Source organism: Desmodus rotundus, chromosome 1 (genome assembly GCF_022682495.2).
Source record: "Desmodus rotundus isolate HL8 chromosome 1, HLdesRot8A.1, whole genome shotgun sequence".
NCBI lineage: Eukaryota > Metazoa > Chordata > Mammalia > Chiroptera > Phyllostomidae > Desmodus > Desmodus rotundus.
Genome location: NC_071387.1, coordinates 78,440,621 through 78,467,343, shown reverse-complemented (window position 1 = coordinate 78,467,343; position 26,723 = coordinate 78,440,621). Strand labels below are relative to the sequence as shown.

Sequence of the window (26,723 nt, the reverse complement as noted above, 5' to 3'; positions counted from 1 at the left end):
TAGGACATTTTCACTTCAAAGTGAACACTGATAATATATTAATAATTTTGAATGAGAGAATATTAATTTTCTGAGAATTTCCCATATTTTTAAGTGGGAAAAAACTGTATGGAATTGTACACAGAGGGAGTCAATCAAGCCCCTCAGAGACAAGCCCCAGACTGACAGCTCACATTCAGACACTGCCAGTCATATCACTCATGAAATGGTTAAATAACGAAGCACAAGTATCTCATCAAGTTTATAATAACCTGAGACAAAGGCTTTGAAACTTGGCTCTCCTGTTCACAGGTGAATGGGCTGAGCCAGGGAAAGGTGCTGGTCTGGATTTGTGTGATATGGATTGACTTTTTTTAATTGGAAAGAGAAAAAAAGATGGTTTGACAAAGGCTAACTCACAACACAGCTTAGTAGATATTTTTCCAAAGTTGAATGTTCTCAGTCAACAACTGGGAAAACTACAAATATCTTACTAAACTTATGCTTCCAACAGTGGCTACCTAAGTACTTAGAGTACTTAGTACTCTCCCATTGCAGAACAACAAATAACTGGGAAGGACACACTATTTGAGACTTTTGGTCTTGAAAGAGGCACAAGAGATCATTCGAAATCACCCCTGTGAAAGCGGGGGAACTGGGCACACAGTAGTAAGGAATTCCGGCCAGGCAACAGTTGGAGCCACAGTCGGAGCAGCAGACTCGGGGAGGATCCGGTCGCCTCAGGGCAGAGGCAGAGCAGAACAGCAGTCTGGAAACTGAGCCGGGTCCAAACTCCAGGTGGGGAGGATGGGCCACTGTCGCCCGCTGAACCCAGACCCTCAACAAGGCCTGAAGTGGTCTAGGTAAGGGGCAACACCTGGCAACAAGCTGGAGCAAAATCCATTTGTCCCTGTAGGAAATTTTCTCAAAGTCCCAATTTCAGCCAATAGGACTGATTAATACTAAGCAATATGCTCACAACCACAAGTCACCAAACACACTGGAAAGCAAACCATAAAGACAATCACAAACTACATAGTCAACAAAGGGCATATTTAGGCTCTTAAGAACTACAGGTGTTGGAATCATCACATACAGAATACAGAATAGCTATGCATGTAACATTTAAAGCAATAAAAGGTACAGTCACAAAGTTTACCAATGAAAGAATGTCAAAGATCAGCAGATAAGTTTGGAAAAAAAAGCTATACGATGCTGACAAAATATAAAATGTTAAAATCAAAAACTCCATCATCAGGTTAAACATTAAATCGGACACAGCTAAACAGAGGATTACTGAACTGGAGAATATATACATAAGTATTTTTACTGTATGTGACTACATTATGCAATTAAAACCCAGTTTGATAATTGAGTGTTGATCAAAGAGATCAAGAGTTGTCTTAGTTCATTTACACATCACTAAAATTGTAGTATTCATGGTTTAAAAAATAAGAGGGAAATTCATCTTTCTTCACAGAAAAAGCCTTTTAATAAGAAATCCCCTGAGACAGGCATTCAAAGACCCCTTAATATGCAAAAAGACACAGGGGCGTGTGTACACATGGAGCCCAGCCCAGGAAGGCCACGCCCAAGCCTTCACACAGTGACTGCCTCTGGAGAGGAAAACGGCAGTGCTCTAGGGCATGGAAGAAGGGAAAATGAGGGAACGAGAATGAGGGAGGGTGGCTTGTGTTCCCTGTGCATTCCTTTGCAGCTTTTGGATTATTTGCTAGTGGCATTATTATCTATTCATGAAAATTTTCAAGTTTGGGAACATAAGAAAAAAGATACAGCTGCATGGCTTCTGATAGGAAGTCAGACCTAAGGAAAATTTGAAAAAAACCTAAACTTATTGGACAACATAATGGTCAACACCACTCAGAAATTTCCCTGAATATAGTAGGCACAGCACTACAGAAAATGGGGAGCCTGGAAAGCATGGGACATTGTGACAAAGACAAACACAGTACTGAATTTGACATGTCAGCTAGCTTCGTGTCAAACTAACTCACAAATCAGTGGCTGGCTCTTTCTTCCTGCAGGATGCCTGCATGATCGTGCTGCAGCTGCCTGCGTTTCCCAACGGACGGTGTTTTGGATGGGAAGGAACTCCTGGCACAGCTTAGGATAAGGCTGGCCTGGCAAAGGCAGGCAGGGTTATTCTTCTTTGGGTGATTCTTCTAGAGAGGATGAGCTCTGAGGTAGAAAACTGTCATTCTTCCAAAATTGTGTAGCTTTTATATTTTATGTTGTTTTCATTTGTAAACTAACCCTATAGAAATAATATAATTAAAACTAACGAGGCATGCTAGGAGAATTCAGTTAAGAGTTTAGCCTTAATTGATAGGCTTATGAAACTAATGCATGTGGGAAGATGTTGTTTTAAAATTGTGAAGCTTTTGAATAAAGAATTCTTTCCTGGGATTTCCAGCCAAGATGGAGGTGTAGGTAGACACACTGTGCCTCCTCACACAACCAAAAGAAGGAGAACAACAAATTTAAAAAAAATAAACAACCAGAATTGAAAGAAAATCAAACCATATGGAAGTCCAACAACCAAGGAGTTAAAGAAGAAACATTCATCCAGACCAGGAGCAGGGGCGGAGACAGGCAGCGGGGCAGAGAGGACTGGAGGCAAGGCAGCGGCTGGAGGATCTGGGCGAGCAATGTGGAGACTGGCAGACCAGGCGGTCCCACTTTCACATGCAGATAAACCGGGAGGAACAATTGGGCAGCGAGACAGACCACGCAACCCAGGGTCCCATTATGGGGAACTAAAGCCTCAAACCTCTGAGTGAAAAAACATGTGAGGGTTGAGGCAGCGGGAGAAACTCCCAGCCTCACAGGAGAGTTCCTTGGAGAGGCCCAGGGTCCTAGAATGTACACAAACCCACTGACTGGGAGTCAGCACCAGAACGGTCCAATTTGCTTATGGGTAGCGGGGAAAGTGACTGAAAGCCTGGGAGAGCAAAGCAAGTGGCATTGTTCCCTCTAGGACCCCTCCCCCACATACAGCATAACATCGAAGTGACCGGGGTTGCCTCGCCCTGGTAAATACCTAAGGCTCCACCCCTTACTACACAACAAGCGCTGCAGAGATTAAAAAAAAAAATGGCCCAAATGAAAGAACAGATCAAAGCTCCAGAAAAAATACAACTAAGTGACGAAGAGATAGCCAATCTATCAGATGCACAGTTCAAAACACTGGTAATCAGGATGCTCACAGAATTGGTTGACTATGGTTGCAAAATAGAGGAAAAAGTGAAGGCTATGAAAAGTGAAATAAAGGAAAATACACAAGGAACCAACAGTGACGGGAAGGAAACTAGGACTCAAATCAACAATTTGGAGCAGAAGGAAGAAAGAAACATTCAACCAGAACAGAAGGAAGAAACAAGAATTCAAAAAAAAAATGAGGAGAGGCTTAGGAACCTCCAGGACAACTTTAAATGTTCCAACATCCAAATCATAGGGGTGCCAGAAGGAGAAGAGGAAGAGCAAGAAATTGAAAACTTATTTGAAAACATAATAAAGGAGAACTTCCCCAGTCTGGCAAAGGAAATAGACTTCCAGGAAGCTCAGAGAGTTCCAAAGAAGTTGGACCCAGGGAAGCACACACCAAGGAACATCATCATTACATTACCCAAGATTAAACAGAAGGAGAGAATCTTAAAAGCAGCAAGAGAAAAGTAGACAGTTACCTATAAAGGAGTGTTCATAAGACTATCAGCTGATTTTTCAAAAGAAATCTTGCAGGCAAGAAGGAGCTGGCAAGAAGTATTCCAAGTCATGAAAAGCAAGGACCTACATCCAAGATTACTCTATCCAGCAAAGCTATCATTTAGAATGGAAGGGCAGATAAAGTGTTTCCCAGATAAGGTCAAGTTAAAGAAGTCCATCATCACCAAGCCCTTATTATATGAAATGTTAAAAGGATTTACTTAAGAAAAAGAAGATGAAAACTATGAACAGTAAAATGACAACAAACTCACAACTATCAATAACCAAACCTAAAAAAAAAAAAACAAACAAAAAAAAACCCAAACTAAGCAAACAAATAGAACAGGAACAGAATCACAGAAATGGAGATCACATGGAGGGTTATTAGCAAGAAAGGGAGGGGGGCAGGGGAAGAAAGGGAGAAAAGGTATAGAAATAAGCATAAATGGTAGGTAGAAAATAGACAGGGGGAGGTTAAGAATAGTACAGGAAATGTAGAAGCCCAAGAACATATATGTATGACCTATGGACATGAACTAAAGGTGGGGAGAATGTGGTGGGAGGAGGTGTGCAGAAGGGAATAAGGGGGGGAATGTGACAACTGTAATAGCATAATCAATAAAGTATATTTAAAGTAGTTTAAAAAAATAAAGAATTATTTCCTTTATCACCAAAAAAAAAAAGAAAAAGAAATCAATAGGCAACATCCTATCTGTAGAATGTGGCATGTAACATGGGCCCCAGTCCACTCCTCTGCTACATGGGAACTTCCCAGAGAAAACTGAAGGACAAACAAAGGAATTCTGACAGTACAGACAGAATGTATATTTCGATTTGACTTGTCAAGAGATACCACAGACCAAAGCATGTATTTATTTATCTATAGTTTCTTACCCCAAAAAACAGGAAAGAAGAAACTGTATAACAAATAGAACATTCTTCCACTGGCTGAATTCAGTAGCCTAGTATCAAAAAGAAAACTAATGATTAGATCAACAAAATTACAGTTTAAATCTATTGATTTCACCACATTGTGCATTTTATTTAGTACAGGAGCCAATTTCCCAAAGAGAAAACATTATTTTAAAAACCCTAGGTAGTACCAATTATGTAACGTTGGGCAAATTACTTTTCTTCCCTAAACCTGAGGCCCATTTTACAAAATGAGGATTACTTTTTTAAAATTTCTTCAAAAGATCAACATAAGGATTTCATGAAATTGTTTAGAACCTTGCAGGTGGCAAGAAAATGAGAGTTATTGTTACTATGGCTATCGCTAAATCTTTACTAAAATTGTAGTCACACAATCAGGTTAGGTTTACTTTCTATAAAAATAACCTTAGAACAAAGCTTATTATAAAATTAACAATGTTGGCATTACTCTGTTTTCTAGAATTTGCAAATGCTTAGGAAATATCATGAACAAAGACACAATTATTTGCTATTTACAAAGCAATAAAGTAATTTGGTGGAGGTACTGGTAGGCAGAAAAGTTTAAGACTCAGCTTCTGCTCTTAGTCCCTAGCTGAGAACATAAAATTAACCATCTTGAAATGACAAGTGACAATAAAAAGTATTTTATTCATGATTTGTCTCTTGCCTGCCTCCAAAAATGATTTTAGAGGGACTCAAGATTTGCCCTGACCAGGTTGGCTCAGTAGGTTGGGCATCATCCTGCAAAGCAAAAGGTCACTGGTTCGACTCCCAGCTGGAACACAGGCCTGGGCTGTGGGTTTGATCAGTGGCTGGGGGGGAGGGGAGGAGGTGCATGTGAGAGGCAACTGATCATTGATGTTTCTTTCCCTGTCCTTCTCCCTCTCTTCCCCTCTCTCTAAAAATAAATAAAGAAAATCATTTTATAAAAGAGTATGCCTAAGTACTGCTGAATACTATGATTGAATAAAAGTTCTATTTATTTCCTATTAAGCAATATTTTGCTGGCCAAGTTTTAATAACTTCATATACTTAAAATTATTTAAATCTTTCTTATGTTTATAATTCAAATTGTTTAAACCAATTAAAATGGAACTCTCTTGTCTGATTACTATAACCTTGTACACTTTACTGTCACTGTTTCATTAGTAATACTTTACCCACCTCTCTTACCAAAAAGGTAATACAATTTAAAAGATGATAAATGCTGAAACTGATTGCTGGGTACATGGGGTTTGTTATACTATACTCTCTCCTTCTGCATAGGTTTGAAATTTTCCATCTTAAAGCATTTTTTTTAAATGTTTACTTGTGAAAGAAAAAATATGAGTATAAATCTGTCATATTGGCAAGTCCCATGCCAATCAAAGGAGCAGCCACCATTGGGAGCTGACGCCCCGATGGCAAAACCAGACACAAACCACGAAAACACTCTGTGTCTGAAAGTCAAATGGAATTGGGACTAGAAGAAACCATACACTCCAAACTTGAACCAAGTAAACAGGAAATCCAAGTTATAAACCACATAAACCACAGAGGGTGATGGAGTAACCTTCATAAAAACATCTGGATTCTTGGCCAACCTAAAGTTTGACAGATTTCAGCTTTATTGTGTTTCTCTAATAATGATGAGGCTATATGGGTAGCATTTTAAAAAATAATGCAGCATGACATTTATTTTAAAACAAAATAATTCAAGATGAGTAACAATAAAAGTACTTCTTCCTTTAGACTTATTATTGCTGTAAACATATGTAAGCATGTGAATCATTTTCACTTTGCATTTGTGGATTTTTAATCAGAAAAAAGTCATATTTACCCCTAACATCAACTGTAATACACTAAATGCACTTTGACAAATTGCCAGTTATAAAAACAATCACGAGAATGTAAAGTACAACACAGGGAATACAGTCGATAATATTGTAATGACTACATATGGTGTTGGGTGGATGGATACTGGACTTGTCAAGGTGATCACTTCCTAAGTTATATAAATGTCTAATCAGCATTCTGTACACCTGAAACTAATACAACATGTATGTCAACTGTAATTGAAATTTTAAATAAATTTTTAATACAAAAATGAATGTACTTTGATTCAATCATTCAATGACTCAAATGACTTTAGTTCACCTACTGAATGATTTCCATAGGCCTAATTTGTTAACAATCACTGACTCAATCAGAGACAGAATCAAGACGCCATTAGACCTACCAACTGTGTAAGTCCAAGGTCCAGGAGTGGACCCCCATTGCAGTGACTCGCACTGACTCCCAACACAATCTCTGACCCTCTGCTGTCAACCAGGAAAACTAACTCATCGAAGTGCTCCTTCCACAAATAAGAGAAGTTAACATTTCGTTTAATTCATCAATCAACTTCTGGTAAAATCAAACCAAACATGCCAAGTAAAATGCAATTTTGCATTGCAGACTAACACACCTATGTAAAATTATTTGCTTATTTATTGCATCTATTCAACAATCAACATGGAGGCAGCCATGGTCAAAAGTGATTGGAAGAAGTTTGTCCTGAATCAATTGTAGGGAGTGTGGGGAACAAATTTTCCTTTACCCTCAGGGTTCTTTTGGCTGGCCTAACAACCAAATAGACATGACACAGATTAACAAGAGGAAACAACCACACTTAATGCATACGTACTATGTAGTCTATTTTGCTCATAGGTACCTAAAATTAAGTTTCTGGTCACCATGCCATTCATAACATTGTTCCTATGGGGAAATATGCTTATAGTTCCAATCAGGTGTTCAAAGGGTTGCTAGGAATTTCTAGATTTCTATTTCTAGAAATAAAAATGTATCTGAAACAGCTCTAAAACACCAGGATTTCAGAATAGATACATTCCAGTGACTTTAAAAGAAAACCTCATTTCAATGATAATGAAATGAGACAAGCTACCTCACTGAGGGTTCAAACCTTCGCTCTTGGTCCCCAGTCAGGGCACATATCCAGGGGGCAGGTTCAATCCACGGCTGGGCACGCAGAGGAAGCAACCAATTGGTGTTTCTCACATCAATGTTTCTATCTCTTGCTCTCTCCCTTCCTCTCACTCTAAAAATCAATACATATCCTTGAGTGAGGATTAAAAACAAATAAAAAATAAAATTAAAAGCCCCAAATGCATTTTAAAATCAACTGATGGTGACTGAAAAGAAAATATTGTACTTTCTGATATCCTGCCCTGTAAGTTATTACTAGAGAGGGGTGGGTGCTTGCCCTACCTTCCAACACCCTGAACTACAGGAGGCCTCAGCTCACACAATGAGAACCCTTTACCAAAACTGCTGTTTCTGGGTGGTTTTCAATAGAAACTCATGGAAATGGCTGTTTACCCAGGGACGCTGCTGCTAAGCCCTTCTGCTGCCCCCTGCTTTTCGGAGAGGAACTGTACAAGTGAAAAAGTAGTTTTGAGGAAGGACAATGGGACCTGCCATCTACCCCAAGAGTCCCCAGAAACCTGCAGCCTTCAAATCCGTTGAAGTGCTACTAATGGGACTGAGTCAGTCTGCGTGCACACACTGCCCCCCCCCCCCGCCCCCGCTGATTGTTATACACAGAAATGCTGTCCTGTGGGAGAAAAACAGCTGCTGCTCGGGGCCTCTCTTACCAACCCCCAAAACAGCTGCTACACAGGGCCTGTCTGACCGCCCCGCCACGGGCCAGCAGGGTTGGTTCTGTGGGCTGAGGTAACACCCTAGCTTTTCACTTGAGTTTAAACATCTCCTTAAGACTCAGGCAACATTCCTAGAAGTGGCGTGGCCAGCAACTTTCTGAAGAAGCAGGGCTGGCAGCGCCAGCACACTGCAAGGTGGCCACTGTCAGTGTCCTGGGGCACACATTTGCCCCTCCCAGGAGACAGGCCACCACTCTCCAGCTGGGCCACCTATATTTCTACTAATCCGCCACTTCATTTGTCCTTCACTGGTGTGCCCACATAAGGGAGTAGGGCAGATACTGAAGCAGGGTGCAGCCAAGAGGAGGGCCCCAAGAAGGGATTTGTAATGGGGTCCAGAGCTCAAGGTGTCCAGGAAATATTAGAAAAATGTATGTAGGATGTCCTCACCCCCACAAGCCTGAGCCAGGGGGGATGGGACGCATGGAACAGGGCCATTCAGAGCTGTTTTGGGTAGCAAGAGCTTTGCAGCTAACCCCTGGCACAGTCATTTAACATATCTATAACCTTTAACTGGTTTCATAGATGTGTTAAATAGCTGTGGCCATGCTTTGAGCCAGGGGGATGGGACCAAATTCCACCCAAGATGGGACTGGGAAGCAACTCCCCCTGGTTACAGGGCCTGCGTGAGAGCTTGGAGACGATTGGCTCCATGCCATGGGGCCACACCTGCCCAGACTTACTATGGCAGCCCAGTAAAGCTGGAAGAATACGGGGATGCTGGCAGGTGTAACTGACTGTAGGAGGAGTCGGAAATGGGCTGCAAAGGAAGATGGGCACTGGGATTTAAACCTAGGCGCGGCAGCCATAGAGAGAGAACTACGAGGCTCTGAGGGGAAAGGAAGAGGACCACGCGGCTCTGAAATGGGGAAAGGGACCACACGGTTCTGAAGGAGAGTAGAAGGACCATGTGGTTTTGGAGTGCTTCTTTTTGCCACACGGCTTAGGCAGCAGGAGAGATTTTGCCAGGAAGAAAGGGGAGGAAGGACTCTTGCTGCTGGGCCATGAGAAGGTGCCGCACGGCTTTGGATTAACTGGAGATTGCGGCAGCCACACAGCTGGTGGTGCCGGGAGCCTGAATCATGGACTTCTACTTCCTTTCCTGAGACACGGTACCCCGGACTGGGCACAGGGAGAGGGAAGGACTGTGCATCTGTGGGTGTTCTAAAGGACTTTAGTATCTTATTGAAGACATTAAGCCATTACCCTAAGTCTGTGTAACTTTTAAATAAACAATTTCTTTCCTTTTCACCAGTCTCTGGCATTGAGAGAGGTCTTTCCTCTGGCGGCGGGCATTGCGAACCTAGCAGGTGGGAGTGGGGGGGGAGGAACGTCCAGAGACAGAAAGGGAGGATCCTTTCTGTAATAATTTATCGTCAACCACCATCCCCCACCTTGCTCTGTAACAATACGAAAAGAAAAATACCTTCTCAAAATCCAAACATAGATATTGTAATATTTAAAGACAAAGTGGCATGCTGTCTGGAACTTGCTTTAAAATATTCCATTGGGGAAAGTGAGAGCAGAGGGGAGAGATGAAATATCAATGACAAAATACCAAAAAGTATGGAAGCAGGGGTGGGGGAAGGTACATGAGTTCATTACATTTTTCTCTCTACTTTGCATGTTTTAAAATGTCCATAATCAAGGTAATACACAAATAAATAACATTTTTAATGTCAAAATCCCCTTCTAAGTTAAGTAGCTTTCCCAGGCTCCCCACATCAACAAAGGGTAGTGAGACTCAAGCTCAGATTTTTATGGTTGTTTTCCAAAAATCTTCCAGTCCAGAGTTCTTGGGACCTCTTGCCGCCACTTCCCAGGGGTCTAAAGGTAAATGCCAATGAAAGGATAGTGCCAAAGGTATTCATGGGATATCAGACATCTTGCTTGCATGGAATCCTAGTAACCTTTACACGCTGTGTTTCAGTGAGTACTGAGGATTAAACTCAAAGATGTGAAAGAATGCTGAGTAACAATACAGTGCCTGCCATCAGCTTACCTGCTGGAGGTCTCCCGTGGAGACGCTAAGGATGAGGGTCGGGATAATCATGAAGCAGGCGTTGTAAAATAGCACTCCATACTTCCCTAGCTCCTGCGAAAACAAAGAAAACCCCACTTGATTTTAGAAACATGAATATCAACTTTCCATTTATAAACTATCTATTTAGGCAGTTACAAAATGCATCTTGACGAACTCTGTATTGGAATATTTTCGGCAAATCTCTAATGCAAAATGATTCCTTTCAGGTATACTATAATCTCAGAATAAACATTGGTTTCACACAAAAACAGATAAAATGGTTGGAGATGGATGGCCTCCAAGGTTCCACCCTTCTCTGATATTCTAATTTTTTTAAAGCACGCTTTTCAAAATAGAAAATCTAGAAAACAAAAAACAATTAAAAATGTTAATATGAATAGAACTCCTTAAAAACATCTGCACTTTCTATTAAAGAACAGAATGGTTACAACAATAGGTACATTTCCAATCTTCCATAAATTTACTTTTCATTAAAGCAGCTACACCACTTCTCCACCACTTTCCATAAAGGGCAACATACTGTGATTCTCAAAAGGTGACAAAACTGTTTTTGTAAAAGTGCCACCATTAAAAAACAAATGGCTGAGGAGAAAATAAAAACAGCTCATAGAAATAAGCCTGTCCATCAGAGAAAACCCCTCGCTTGACACAAAGGACTTGGTACAAAGAACCGTATGTCTGGCTCATTCTCCTGTGCTTCCGGAACAGCTGGGGTTGGGGTGAGGGCTGGAGGCGGCACCTCAGCAGAAAAGCTCATCTGCCCACAACCCCTCAGGACTGTGAGAGGTGGTTACTGCTGGACAGGACCTTATAAATTACCTACTCCAATCACCTCAATCCACAGATGAAGAAACTGGGGTTTTGAAGAAGTTCAAGTTCAAAGTCACAATGACCACTGGTAAGCAGCAAAACTTGGAACTGGAACCCTTATTTCCAGACTCTCAAGCTGGAGTTGCTCTCAGACTTCAACTGGTCACTGATGATGGTGGTACAAAAAACTTTTATTAATTTGCCTTTCATAATAATCCCTTTTATATATTCTGATTGTACATCAACAACAGTGGCATCTTTCCCCATCCTATCTAATTTTCAACCCAAACTTTGCAAGACAAGAAGTAACAAGAAACTCTACAGGCAAGGTCACTGAAAATAAATTAGTGACATTATGTAAATTAAATTACGTGCCAACTTTACAAATTCATTTTATTTTTTCGTGTAATTTCAGGGGCCAGATGACAAAGCCTAAACGACATAGGAGTGAAGATGTGTTACCTTTGGGTCCATTTTCTGTTTGGTATAAACTCCATTTGCTGCCGTAAAGATATCATTCAGGAATACAAAAATATAGCCTTCCAGGTTAAAGGCAAGGTCAGAACTGAGAGAGAGAACACAAAAGGAACACTCTTCAGACACTCACATGTTGGCCTCAAAAGTCTGCCCATTTCATCTTTCCCCAATCAAATCCAATGGTGATGCTAGTAACTACCTTCCTCCGGGATAGCTTCCCCCTCAGTAGTGAATGATTAATTCCTCTGCTTTGCCTCCAGACAAACACAAAACCAGGCCATCGGGTGGCTTCCACTTAATCACAAGTGGCTTAGAACCAGAGGACATTAAGCATCTTCTTTTTCCTGTAAAGCCCTTTCTCTTGCTAACTGATAAATCAGCATAGTAATTGGTGAGCTCTGCTTTTCTAAGGGGAATGACTTATGCAACACACCCAGTGGCAGTTGCTTATTGTAGTAAATAGGGCCATCCCCAGGGTACAGCCGCGTGGAGACAGCTGGGCAGCGACTGTAGCAAGAGGGGTCATTTGAGAAACTGACACCTACATCTGGTGCCCAGTCACATGGTCCACCAGAACACCGTCCATCAAAAAGGCAAAGCAGAGAGCCATGCCTTTTCTGCGCCTCCTCTAAGGCTCCCTTCTTCCCATTCTTGTGAAACATTTCTTCAAGTTTTACTTTAAATAAATAATACTAGTATAAAAATATTTGGGGGGATATGACATAGGGAAGAAACAGAGAACAACAGCTTAGCCAAGATGTGATTCATCCACCTGCACATGACCTTGCAGACAGTATGAGACCAATGTCATAATGCATAAAATATATTGCCAAGGAGGTATCCTCTACCCCCTCAGGTTCAGTGACTGGAGGCCTGTAGATTTAACTGACAAGAGATACATGAACAGTGAAAAAAAAAGTATACAAATTGTAGTAAATATTTTATGCACACAGGAGTTCACAGAGAAGTGAAACTCGAAGCTTTTGGTTCTGGGGCTTATATACCATTTTAACAAAGAGGGTTTAGGTTTTGAGGAACAAATGATGGGAAAGGGACTAGGAAATATATGGGGGAAACTAACAGAAGATAAGGGTTATTTTAGTTAGGTCTGTTTATGCTCTCACCTTTCCTATTTCCGGGTCCAGGGAAGGGGACACCTTCACAAAGAGAAAATATGATCTGCTTTTAGGCAGGAAAGGGAGGGCAGAGATTCCTGCATCTGTTGATTCTCAATTACCTTCAGCTCAAAACAATGTTTAGGTCAAAGTGGCATATTTCAGAGCAGCATATCCTGATCCCCTTCAATATGAAAATATTATTTCTAACCAAAAAGAAAAAGAAAGAGAGAAGCAAAAACTGCACCAAGATCTGTACACAATTTAAACCAGATTTTGCTTGAAGCTTCCACTGGCATTATTATCTACATATATTTGTGAGATTGTAAGTTAATTTTAGGTCATCACTATCAGAATTCTTTGGCTCACTCACAGAAATAGAATCCCTCAAAATAAGGGTTCAAACCTCCTGCCTACTCACATTAGGCTCAGTGATTGAAAGTTGGCCATTCCCTTAACTGGCAAAGAGCAGAATGAGCAAAACAGCCAGGTTTCTAGAGGAATGAAGGGAGGTGTTGCTCACTTCCTCAGAGAGCCTGAGGGATTCTCGAGTTCTCAGTTCTCCCTCTGGGGATTGGGGGAGTAGAGTCCAGGGCAGTTCCAAACATCATTTGTTTAGGCCAGTAGTGAAAGCACAGAAGTTTGAGAAGAATTTTTTTTTAAGATTTTATTTATTTATTTATTTGTAGAGAGGTTAAGGGAGACAGAAGAAACATCAATGTGATCCATGTGTGGTTGCCTCTTGTGTGCCCCCTACAGGGGACCTGGCCTGCAACCCAGGTATGTGCCCTAGATTGGGAATTGAACCGGCGACCCTTTGATTCACAGGCTGGTGCTCAGTCCACTGAGCCACACCAGCCAGGGCTGAGAGGAATTTACTTGTTTATAAATGAGCGGATTCATGGTTAACCCTTGTGGTTGTCATTTAGGGCTGTTCAGACATTCTATTTCAACTTTTTCTGATTTGCTTTGGCAAATAAAATGTAAGAGGAATTAACACCTCACTTCAGGGCCAAAGCTTGCAGAATGAGTATACAATTCTCCATATGCCCTCTTCCAGCCTGGATGAGTAAGAAGCCCCCTTTGAGGCAGGGTCCCATCAACCTGGATCCCTGAGCAGCCACACTGAGCAGAGCACACACACAGCATTAACTGGCATTGGTTTGCATGAGAGGTGTGAGCAGAATACATTTGATATGTTAAACAGCCAAGATGAAATGTGGGGGCTGTTTGTTACAGCAGCATTAACTGGCTGATCCAACTGAGTCCATTCTAGGATTACTTATATTTGGATGAGTTAATTTCTGTGAGAGGAGAGAAGGGTGGGGTCTCAGCTGGCCTACAGCTAAGAACTGTACTTGTCACCCACCAGGATGTTCATTCTGTGGGTGCTGACAAAGGGGAAAGTCGAGAATTACTATTCCAAGATGGCTCTTAGATAAAACCAGCTACCCTTCCAGCTCATTAGAGTGTCACATATGTTAAATAAGCTAAATTTCCGCTAACTGGTTCTGGAATGTGCTTCCACACACACACAGCTCCTGCAGGGCCATTCTTCACCAAAGATTTACAGACTTGTTTATAAACCATTTTTTTTTTGTAAATTCTTCAACTGGCTCTAAGTCAATGGTTTTCAAATTGAGCTGGAAGAAACCTAGAAGAGAGAGGCTGCCCAGGAGAGATCCCCAGAGTGCTGTGAGGGCAGAGAACTTTCAACAGAGCACCTTCTTATTTTAGCTATTTTACTCATCTGATTTTGTTTGAGCAAAAGTCTTCATGACTGTCACAGGCTCTGAGTGCTGCTGCTTACTGTCTGTACTGGCGCACACCACAGGGAGGGAACGCAGGCTGACACCCGGGGCCGGCTTCCAAGTGGCTGACCTCCGCCCCAGCCAGGATTGGGGAGGAGCAAGATACACATGAAAACATAAATAATAAACCGTGTCTTTGTCACCATTTGGTGTGCTATATTTTTTAAGTATATTTCCGTAGGTTATTGTCTGTCCACCAACCAGAATGGAAGCTCTATTCCTTCCAAAGGCAAGGATTCTTGTCTGTTTTGTTAACTACTGGATTCCCTAGCACCCAGAATGATGCCTGGCACACAGTAAACACTTAGTACATTTCTGTTGATGCTGCCATGCACTAGGGCAAACCCCAGTTTATTATTTCCTCATTTACTTCTCACAAGGAACCTAGCAGGTGGATGCTATTCTCATTTCTACTGTGCTGCTGGCATGACTGGGCCCAGAGAGGTTGAATAGCTTGTCCCAGCTAATACAGCTAGTAGGTGAGGTGGCCGGAATAAGATCCCAGACATCCTGCCACTGCAGCCCACACCCTTATTTAATTTGCAAGTAATGATCCAGAACACTTGCTTGGAAATGAGTTAAGGTCACTAGTTTAACTGAAATTCCTCTAATCTTTTCTTTCTTCCCTTCATTCAAGTAGGGTTTTCTTTTCTATTATAATCTTTACTTTATAAGAGAGGAAACTGAGGCACAGGCAGGCTGAGAAAGAGCTGACAGAGGCAGGACTGTTTTAAACCCAGGGCCTGTAACTGCCCACATGCTGTGACCACCCTGCTATAAAAGACAGGCTCTGAGCGCCTGCTTTCAAATGCAGACTCCGAGCTCTCATTCCTGCTCTTGAATATTAGTGAGTAAGGCAGTAGTCACGCACTGGCATTGTTGGCTCCTGTCCCAAACATCGTAAGACATCTCATGGGAGTATTCTGCCTTGGAAACACTGACTTCCAAGGCATCACAGGATGACAAAGCCAATCAGCATTCTAGCTGGAACGTACTTAATAAATATGTTACTCTTCTTAATCAAATGCCTAAGAAGTTTTCAAGTAAATTTTTATATTGAAGACCAATATTCAGTAATACAAGTAAACAGTTCATTCCTTTTTTATGAAGAAATTCTGTATTAATATCTTCTAATGCTCTCTTTATATATTCTCAGAAACGTTCCAGCCAACATGGAATCCAGTTTGACTTTCACAGGAACACCAGGGAGGTTCCCAAACACCAGATTGTCCCTTCGCTGCTCAATTCAACGGCAGCCAGATGGAAAATAAAAAATGAGGACGAGGCTGGGCCTGTTGTCAAACACACAAAGAAGTTATTGAGCAGAAACTGTCCAAAGTCTTACCCAGCTGCTATGACAGCACCGAGAACGATGGCAAAGACACTGACAACGATGTTCAAGGAATACTGTTTCCTGTAATAAATACACAGACGCGCAGATGAGAGACAGACAGTCCAAAGAAGGAGAGTAAAAAAACATATAGAACATATTTTTAAAACAAACTGAATATAAACATTGTTAAGAGTTTTATAGCTGAAACTGAATAAATAATGCTTTACCTAGAGAAAGCATTGAAAGTATCTGTAAGTAGATGAGTAACTGACCGAATTTACTGCATTTCTTAGGAACCATCTTAATCTGATTACAATCGCATTTCTCTGTTCTCACTAGAGAGACGCTGGGACAAAATGCAGAGCAGCTCCTGCTGCTGGTCTAGTTGGTAGGTACTTATATCAAGCATCCAAAGATTAAGATAAAACTGGGCCATCATCCAAACTTCATTCCTAAATAACCTTCACAGCAAAATCAGGAATTACCTTTATGAATGTCAGCCTGAGTATCCCTATGAAAAACTTCTAACCCAACATTACAAAAATAAACGTATTCTAATGTTACATCATAATCACTGCATCAGAATGGATTTCCCTGAGTGTCTCCCCTCCTAGCCTATATATACATGGACAATTTTTCCTCTGTTTTTCAAAATCAGTGTATATTCCATCTGGCTCAGGAAACAGATTTGCATCTGTTTTGGGGTTACTGATTTTTTAAAATAAATTTCTACCACAAACATGTATTATTTGTCTAATGTAAAATTATAATTAAAAAATCACTCATTAAGTTCATAGGGTATTATGGAAACAGGAGACTATTTTTAAGATAACTATTTGTCCTGAAGTTACTACTACTAGCAATTCAAATCAACTATTTGGAAAGAAGACTAGATGTTGAGAGTTTGTGAGGTGAAAATACTGCAGGGAAGGGGAAACAGGACATCAGAGAAACGGAGGAAAAACAAAAATCACCCGAGTATGATGGTTTCCAGGAGTAAAGTGAGTGGAATGGTAAATTTCCTGAGCACAGTGAACATCGGCAAGCTGTCAGGAAAAGATTTAAGAAGAATAACATCAGACACCAAGAAAATTTTAACATGTTTTACATTTTTAATTAAGGCACTAATTTTCCAAATTAAATATGAGGAATTGACCTAATTCTCATGTATATTACTACCAAATCACATTAAATAATTTAAAAATGGGAAATTAAATAATTTTAGTCACTTTCACCTATTAGTTATTTAAAACAACATAATATCCAATTACTACAAAATTGTGCTAAACTAGTACACAATGTGAACCAATACGCCCTTTGGCAAAACAGATTGGGGCTATACATCAAGAGTCATTAAATGGGCCTAACCCTGGACCTAATTACTTCTGGTTGGGAAACTTATCCTAGGTAATCATCCAAAGAAAAGAAAAACCCACGGGTGCAAAAGTGTTCACTGCAGTAGTATCTTTGGGAAAAGCATCATAAGCAACAAAATGTCAGACAACAAAGCAACGATTAGATAAATTATGATAAATGCACTGAGGAAACATTGTATGTGATAACTTTACCACTATAAGAAAATATTAAATAAGACAAGGAAGATACAAAATTATATAGAGCCTACAACTATAACAAAGTACATTCTGTATATTTTTTAAAAGATTAAAAATGAATATTTAAAATAGTGTGCTAGCAGATAGAATTACCAGTGATTTTCCTCCAAAACTTTATGTAATGAGGTTACATTCAATGCTTTAAAAAAACACTTCTACCAACTCTTAAAACCCAGAGATTCCAGGACACAGCTCAACACACAGCCAACAGACTGCCGGGGCTGGGACAGCCCGCCTCCACCTGCTTCCAGATGGGACCCTCAGAAGATGGCAGCCTTGGGAAGGAAGGTCAGAACCACAACCCAGAGGGAGAGTGGCCAGCTCCTCCGGGCCAGACCTGAGACTGGAGGAGAGACTTCCCACTGACAGTGGCACTACCACCAGAGACCAAGTGTGGAAAGGATTTTCAGGAACCCAAATCTTTAAGGAATCACACTTAAAGATTTCTTATGAGAGTTTAATCTCTTGGGCAGGTCAGGGGGAAGGGTCAAAAATTCTTTCTGAGTCTTTTGTTTCTTAATAAACAGCTTAAAATTTTAAAAAAAGATGAGACTGGTTTGAATTGCCTTTGTCAAAGCAGTCAACTAAATGTCTTGTTACTTTCAATTAAACTTCAAAAATATTTTTAGATAATGCCTTTTAAAAGCAGGTGAGGTATACTTAATGATCAAAAGTTTGATTTTTCCCTCCTCAGACCAAGAATAGGACCAGCAGGTTCTCTCTCACCACTAAATCCATTCACCATTTTACTGGAGGTTCTAGACAAGGCAATTAAGCAAGCGGGGGGAAAAGCATACAGTGTGGAAAGGAAGAAATAAAGTTATCTTTATTTGCAGATGACATATATAGAAAAGCCTAAGGAACTCATTTAAAAATTATTACAGCCCTGACCAGTGTGTCTCAGTTGGTTGGGCATCATCCCTCAAAGTGAAAGGTGCTGGTTCAATGCCCAGTCAGGGCACATGCCTGAGTTTTGGGTTCAGTCCCAGTTGGGCATGTGCAAGAGGCAACTGATTGATGTTTCTCTATCACATCGATGTTTGTCTCCCACATCAATGCTTCTCTCCCACTCTTTCTCCCTACTATAGGAGACCATTCTGCATGGCGTGGGCCCAGCTCCCACTTGGAAAGGCCAGTGGAAAGCGAGGTCTGACACACAGGACCCACGCCCACGGATGGGTTATCCCGTGGGGAATCAGGCCTGCATTGCACCTAGGCTGCCTTGACACTTGCTTTTTGCTAAAACTCCCTCACCCTGAACTGAGGCAGCAAATGTTTACTGCATATCTTTAAAGTAACTTCCTAAAATCTATGCTAAACCTCCCAAGGACGAGTGTAACCAGTTCAACCACTTTTCCCTTTACATTTGCAAATATCCTTCCTCTTTTATGTAATTAGCAACATCCTCTCCTTTGTTTTCTGTAAAAGGTAACCACCTAAAGTGAACCTGTGTATATTAAATGAGGACCATCCTTAATGTAATGTGTCCAGAAAAGCAATAAAAGCCTGTGAGGCAAGGGTCGGGGCGCTCTCCCCTTGAGAGAGTGGCCATGCAGTCCCTTTTCCTCCACAGGACTCGGTAGTCCATGTGAATTTGTATCGTCTCAGCCACAACGCCGCAGACACTGTGGGCCAGTGACCGCATCACCTTACCTTCCCCTCTCTCAAATAAATAAATAAATTGCATTAAAAATTTATAAAAATAATTACAACTAATTAGAGTTAAGGAAGTATGCAGGAAACGCATATACAAAAATCAGTTGTATTTATATTCACTAGCAATAAGCAATCCAAAAGGAAATTAAAACAATTCCACTTATGATAGCATCAAAAAGAACAAAATTTACCCTGGCTGGTGTAGCTCAGTGGATTGAGCACCAGCCTGCAAAGCAAAGGACCACTGGTTCTATTCCCAGTCAGAGCATATACCTGGGTTGCAGGCCAGGTCCCCGGTGGGGGGGGTGTGCAAAAGGCAACTACACATGATGTTTCTGTCCCTCTCTTTCTGCCTCCCTTCCACTCTCTCTAAAAATAAATAAGTAAAATCTCTTTTAAAAAAAAAGAACTAAATTCTTAGGAATAATTTTGACAAAAGAAATGTTACACTCATACATTAAAAATTACAAAATATTGTTAAAAGAGTAAAGATGATTAAATGAAAAGACATTCCTATGTTTATGGATCAGAAGACTTACCGTTATTAAAATGGAAATACTCCCCAATATGGACCAATAAATTCAACACAATCCATATCAAAATCTCTGCTGGCTTTCCCCCGCCAGAAATTGAAAGGCTCATTCTAAAATTAATATGAAAATGCACGAAAACCAGAAAGCCAAAACAATAATTAGAAGAACAAAGTTGGTGGACCCAATTTCAAAACTTAATACAAAGCTACAACAATCAGTACTGGGTTAAGGAGGGACATACTCATATAATCAATGAATAGGATTGATAATGAAGAAATGAATCCTGCCCTGGCTGGTGTAACTCAGTGGACTGAGCGCGGGTCTGCAAACCCAAAGGTCGCAGGTTCAATTCCTACTCTAGGGCACACGCCTGTGTTTTGGGCCAGGTCCCCAGTAGGGGGCATGCAAGAAGCAACCACACATTGATGTTTCTTTCCCTCTCTTTCTCCTTCCCTTCCCCTCTCTCTAAAAATAAATAAAATCTTTAAAAAAAGAAAGAAAGAAAGAAATCCTTACAATAACGGTCAATTATTTTCAACAAGAGTGCCAAGACAACATAACAGGGAAAGAACAGGCTTTTGAACAAATGGTGCTGGGACAGGTGAACATCAGTTTTTCACCTAATGGGTTTAGTATCCACTGATGATGATTATCTAGACTCATTATTTCACTACAAATTGCAAAATGGTGATTTTCTAACTATATCATCCCTTCTGTATTTATTGTGTAAACTTCTTCAATAAATATACATTTTCACCATTTCACATAGGAAAGGCAAGAAAGAGAATCATTTATAAATGATCAGAGAAGTAATAGTGTTCTGTCATTTTCACTGGTAACCAGTGAGAGTTGTTTCTGTTTGTTTTTTGCTCTCATGAATTCATAAGTTGTCATTTGCTTGATATAAGTCTTTTATCAGATATGTATTTGCAAATATTTTCTCTCAGTCTGTGGCTTGTCTTTTCATTCTCTTAACACAGTCTTTGGAAGCAGATGCTTTAAATTTTAATGAACTTCTGCCTTCATTTTTTTCTCTCATGGGTTGTGCTTTTAGTGTTGTATCTAAAAACTCATTGTCAAACCCAAGGTCATCTAGATTTTCTCCTGTTTTTTTCCAGAAGCTTTAGAGTTTACATTTTACATTTAGGTGTATGCTAAAGTTAATTTTTGTGAAAGATGTAAGGCCTATGCCTAGATTCAGTTTTTTGTGTGATGTCCAACTGTTTGAGCACCTTTTGTTGGAAAGACTCTTTTCTGCTGGTGGGAATATAAACTGGTACAGCAAGGGGTGTCAAACTCATTTTCACCAGGGGCCATATCAGCCTCGCAGTTGCCTTCAAAGGGCCAAATGTAATTTTAGGACTGTATAAATGTAACTACTCCTTAACTAGGGGCAAGGAGCTCCGTGCTCCCGCCAGGTAGAAACAAGGTACCGGGCCAGATAAAACAAGGTGGAGTGTTGAGAACCACCCTGCCTGGTTTCAGAAGCTGGAACCCCCCCATGGTTAAGGCTGAGTCATAGACCTTGGGACCATAAGCCACTAAGGAGACAAAGCTTATCTCCCTGGCAGGGGAACCACCCCTGCCCACTTTACTTTACCCTGCTTGGCCCTGAGCCTGACCAGTTAGCCAATGACGGTTAAGATTCCTCAAGGGAGGGACGACCTAAGACAGGCATGGTCACGAAGAGGCCCTCAGGGAAGGACTTGGGGGGCTATTGAAAAAGGGGGTGATGGACCCTCACCCCTCAGCTTTGACATAGCCTGAGTCCTCATTCTGTCTGCAAGAAGTCTCCTAATCTCTTGACTGCCTTACTTCTCGTGCCTGACTTAAGCCTGAAACAATTACAGAGGGTGGTGCAGTCCTGTGCTAGAAAGGGCAGGTTTCCCAGGGAGATCAGGCCTAAGAAAGAATGCATACAATCCTGTGAAACCTGCTTTGCTAATACCCTCAATTTAAATGATAAGGGTCCAAGCCTGAAATGAGTTTGTTTCCCAAAATCTTATAGCCCTTTAGCTAACTGACCCTGACTCAGAATAAGCCCTCAGAGTTCTTTGTATGTTATCTATTGTTTGATCATTACTGCCTGACAATGATTGATGAGCTTTACCTGTATTCCTGTGCAAACTGAACCCAGTAAAAGCCCAATGAGGAAAAGGCTCTTGGCCCTTCTCCTTTGAGAGATCGGCTACCTTTCCTCCCCAAGCAGATCATGTCTTGGTAGACTTATTCTCATCCATGGCAGCTGGGGGGGGCGGGGATGGGAGTGGGGGGGGTCCTGCGGGCGGAGCCCCCCCACAGTGGAGGGCCAGATTTGGCCCGCAGGCCTTGTGTTTGCCACCTGTATGGTACAGTATGGAGGTTCCTCAAAAAATTAAAAATAGACCTACCATGTGACCCAACAATCCCTCCACTGAAAAAAACTGGTAATACTTATTCACAAATACCTGTCTATATATGCTCCTACATTTATTGCAGCATTATTTACAATAGCCAAAACATGGATATGATCTAAATGTCCTCTGACAGAAGACTGGATAAGAATCTGTGGTACAGCTTTCAAGGGGTGACATTCAGCTGGCCGGCAGGGCCACAGAATTTCCATCCTGTAACCATGGCCCAATTTGTCCGTAGCCTCGCAGAGAAGGCCCCAGTGCTGGTAAATGCTGCTGTGACTCACTCAAAACCTCGCCTGGCCACGCTGTGGCACTATGCCAAGGTTGAGCTCCAACTGATAGCTTCGAACAGCTCACAGTTAAGGAAGCTGTGCCGAATGGCTTGGTGGCCACTGAGGTGTGGCTGTGGTTTCACGTCGGCGAGATCACAGGCACACGTGGCATCACTGGCTAGAATGTTTGAAGATGAATCTTTAACATCTATTTCTTTTTGGTTTATTATTTGAATGTTCTTGTACCATGAGTGATCAGAATGGTATTTGAATTAAAAAAAGATATAAAAAAACCAGTATGTGATACATATACACAATGAAATAATACTAAGCCTTAAAAAAAGAAAGAAAGATAAAATACTGCCACTGGCAACAACATGGAGAAATCTTAAGTGAAATAAGTCAGATGGAAAAGGACAAGAACCATATGGTTTCACTCATATATACAATATAAAACAAAAAAGCAACAAATGAAGAAACAAAACAAACAAAAAACGCCTAGATACAGCCCTGACCAGTGTGGTTGGGTGTCATCCCGCAAAGCTTTAGTCGCCAGTTCAATTCCAGGTCAGGGCACACGCTAGGGTTGTGGGCCAGGTCCCCAGCTGGGAGCGTGTGAGAGGCAACCGAATGATGTTTCTCTCCCTCTCTGTCTCCCTCTCTTCCCCTCTCTCTAAATTTAATAAATAAAATCTAAAGAAGAAAACGACTCATAGATACAGACAACAGAATGGTGGTGACCAGAGCGGGAGGGGACTAGGGGAGGATGAAGAGGGTAAAGGTGGTCAATTACATGGGGAGGGGAGGAAACTAGACACCAGCTGGTGAGTGGACAACATAGTACACAGATGTTGTATTACAAAGTTGTACATATGAAATTTATATAGTTATTAACCAACGTTACCCCAACAAATTAAAGGTTTTTTTAAAAGGTGTTTCCACTAGGGTCACTAAAAACAAAAAAAAGAAACCCTCATATGGGAGGCAGAGACCCCCAATGCGAGGGGTGGCCAGTCCTCATTGCTGACCGAGGGCACCACCCACAGGGGAACTCAGAGAAAGGCCAGGAGGGTAAGTGGTAGCACAGCAGTAACATCTACCGCAGGCAGCTTTAAAACACATTTGAGGTAATTAAGGAAAAATGATTGCCCTGATCTCAGAAGACAACAAACAAATCAACTAAAATGTGTAACTGAAAACAGTATGTCACATTTTTTTTCGTAATCACACCTGTCCTTTCCTTTCTAAACAAGAGAGAGGCCACCGGCCAAATTTCACATTGTCCATTTTATATGTCCTTCTCCTTCTGGTCTACCTTCTACCTGCCTCTTTTCCACTCACTATTCAAGCAGGCTCTCCTCCGCTGTTGTCACCCTTTGTACAAACTTCATTATTTATATCTTTGTCACAAGATTAGTGATTGATGATGTTCATTAGGCTACGTATTTCACACCAAGTTTCCTGACTTATAGGACGCCTGGGTCTATCCACACTTCCATTTTTATATCGTACAGTTACTTCTAACAAACGCAGTCAATGAAAGGCCCTGAAATAAGTTTAAACGCAGGTTTCAGAAGTATATAGCACCCCCTTGAAAACAATGTGTTATTTCTTTTACCCTGTGCCAAACCTGACCTATACCAAATCTGACAGAATGTTTCTGCTTTTATAAAACTTTGATGAAACCAAAAGTTACACAGAAACATACTTATATAAATGGTTCTTCCTGAATAAATCGCCCTCTGTATCTTGATTCCAAGACAGCTCACTTTTTATGGGCAGACTTGAACATAAAAAAGAGAGAGAGAGAAAGAAAGGAAAAAACGGCTTTTTAGCATTTCTAAAAGCACTAACAATTAAACCCAAAACTCTATCTTATTTTTTGAACTATTAAATATGATTGTGTTCTACATGTAGCCCAAGCAGAATCTTGAAAAATCCAATGTGGCCTTCGTGGCATTAGAAGCAAACAAGTGAAGAGCCTCCCGTCAACCATTACCCGGCACTCTACCTTAATTTACTTGTGCTTGACAATCCACTTATGTGGTTTCCAACGTAGAGGAGAGGCAGGGGAAACAGCTTCAATAAAAAAGAAAGATTATTTGGTTAGAATTCCAACAACGTATTTTCCTTCATATATAAAAATGGTGACATTCACTCCCCAGCAGTAAGCAAATGCTTCTGAGTTCTTTTCTCTGCAACGAATGTGAATTGTGCAGAATCCAAAAAACATTCACAAGTTTCTCCACATGATCAAAACAGCTAGGTGGGCACTGATATCCATATTCACGGGGGAGCTGGATAGAAACAGAAATCTTGACCTTGCCCACATTAATAGACTATGTTCCTAAAGGAAGCCTCTGGACAAGGAACTTCTTGGTGAGTTAAGGGTGGCTGTTTACAGTTCATGCATGAAGTTCAAAAGGCTGTAAAAAGTTGTGTAAACTTCTGTGTTCTGTGCACACATGCACTCTTCCGGACAAAGGCAAAGTTGGTTCACATCTCACTGGAACGTCGCAAGACTGGAGACCCGTTCAAAAAGATGTGCATACTGGCCACATTACTTTAAAGTTACTTTGTCTTAAAAGCCAAAATAATTATCTACATAAGTCAAGCAATGCACACCCTCACTCTGTCCTTGAATTAGGTTTACTGAGCTCTGAGCTCCTGAATTATGTTCAGATTGTCAGGAGGTATACAGTTCAGAACATACTGAAGGAACAAAATGTAAGACCTAGTCTCCCTTAAGTGAAAAAAGTATATATCCTTTCACACATAATAACTTTAAGAACTTCTTAACTGACATAATAGTCCATAGCAATCAAGGTGAGTTTAACATTTCTTTTTCCTCTAAAAATGCATTAAGCATATAAATCAGATAAGGTACCCTTTGAAGGATTCTGAAATACTAAGTATCTTGTGCTAAAAGCGTTATAGAATTCTATTATGAGGAGATTTGCACAAGAAAGATTTGAGGAAGACAGGCTAATAGATCCAGGACCCTCCCCTTTATTCATCAACAGCTATTCAGGTTAACCGCCTACAACTCGCTCAGCGATAACACGGCGGGTGATAATACAACATTAGAGGGTCTGGCATTGAAAAGAATCAGTTGCCTTCATTTCCATAAATAATTCAAAATAAAAACAATACTGACTTGTAGCTTCTGGTAACAGTGGGCTAAATTATTTATGCTAATCCCGCTGCTGAAAACAATTTAAAATGCTAGATAAAATAGCATACAAAACCTTCATAAAAGCCCAAAAGGACAGGAAAAATAGGAATTCCCAGGGCAAAACTTAAAGAGAGAACAGAAACCCAAAGAGAAACAATAGAAGCCAGAGGACAGCAGAATTTCATCTTCAAAATTCTGCCAAAAAGGCTCTTCTTTCAACCACAAAGGGAAAATTTAGACTTTTTCACACAAATGAAAACTAGGGGACTTCATCACCAGCTGTAAATTCTGAAATAGGTGCTTCAATCAGGAGGCAAACGTGAAGTGTGAGATAAAATGGGAAAGAAAAGCAAAGGAAGCAGTAAATACCTGGGTAAACACTGTGGAAGAAAGGGGGCCACACACTAAACCCAACATCCTCAGGGGAGTCCTGCGTGGTGACCTTACAAACTGAGAGACCTACAGTAACCACAAAGGACGGTCTGAAATTAAAACTTCTTAACTAAAACCAGTTCATGGCAGGCAGTCACGTCCTAGGCTGTTATTTTTCCCTAACAGAGTCAATCTTTACCTTAACTGAGCCTGCCTGTTGTCTTTTTGTGTCTATGATAACACACCTTTGCAATGTCAGGTCTCCTTTTTCTGGACCCCTCAAAGCTCCAGGGGGAGGCCACAAATCCCCTCATTGCTATTGTTTCCATGTTAATTGTTGACTGTTACTATCCTATACCCAGCTATGTAAAAGATGCATCTATCATTTTATTTTTTAGCCAATCCCAGGGGTTTCCCCACTTTGCTTCCTCCCACCTCCCTAATCACCGGTGGATTTCATGTAACCCACTTATGCCCCCTCTTTTAATTGTAACGTAAAAAATAAAGTGCAAGACTGCCATTCTCCTGAGGTTTTGCTCCCCAGCAACTGTCATCACTTTGACTCAAATAAACTCACAAAAGTTCTCTACAGGTCTGACTGTTTGTTCCATTGACAATATGAATAAACATTGGTAGATTTTTAAAAAAAAAAATAAAGTGTATTGTGAAATTTAAATAAAGGTAGAGTATGTATTAAAGTATCTGCTGACAAAAGCACATACACTGCGAGGAGAGATAAGCGGGTGAAAGGCCTGGCCCTGTTGAGGGGCAGAGTACCTGTGT

At 40.9% G+C, this 26,723-nt stretch overlaps 1 protein-coding gene and 1 pseudogene across 5 annotated transcripts in view; one reads left to right on the top strand and one right to left on the bottom strand.

Moving 5' to 3' along the window:
* SLC35D2 (solute carrier family 35 member D2) overlaps positions 1 to 26,723 on the bottom strand; it is a 62,916-nt gene that overhangs the window by 16,830 nt on the left and 19,363 nt on the right. For 2 of the 5 annotated variants that reach the window (XM_053925140.2, XM_053925148.2), the window contains 6 exons: positions 24,405 to 24,472; positions 16,898 to 16,969; positions 15,936 to 16,004; positions 11,650 to 11,752; positions 10,336 to 10,428; positions 4,597 to 4,664 (listed from right to left, as the gene is read on the bottom strand). In XM_053925140.2, coding sequence (XP_053781115.1) covers positions 4,597 to 4,664; positions 10,336 to 10,428; positions 11,650 to 11,752; positions 15,936 to 16,004; positions 16,898 to 16,969; positions 24,405 to 24,472 — 473 coding nt within the window. The remainder of the gene's footprint in view (positions 1 to 4,596; positions 4,665 to 10,335; positions 10,429 to 11,649; positions 11,753 to 15,935; positions 16,005 to 16,897; positions 16,970 to 24,404; positions 24,473 to 26,723) is intronic. The other 3 variants (XM_053925171.2, XM_053925155.2, XM_053925170.2) reach the window with 3 other exon arrangements.
* Positions 22,305 to 23,009, top strand: LOC112302728 (ATP synthase subunit g, mitochondrial pseudogene; annotated as a pseudogene).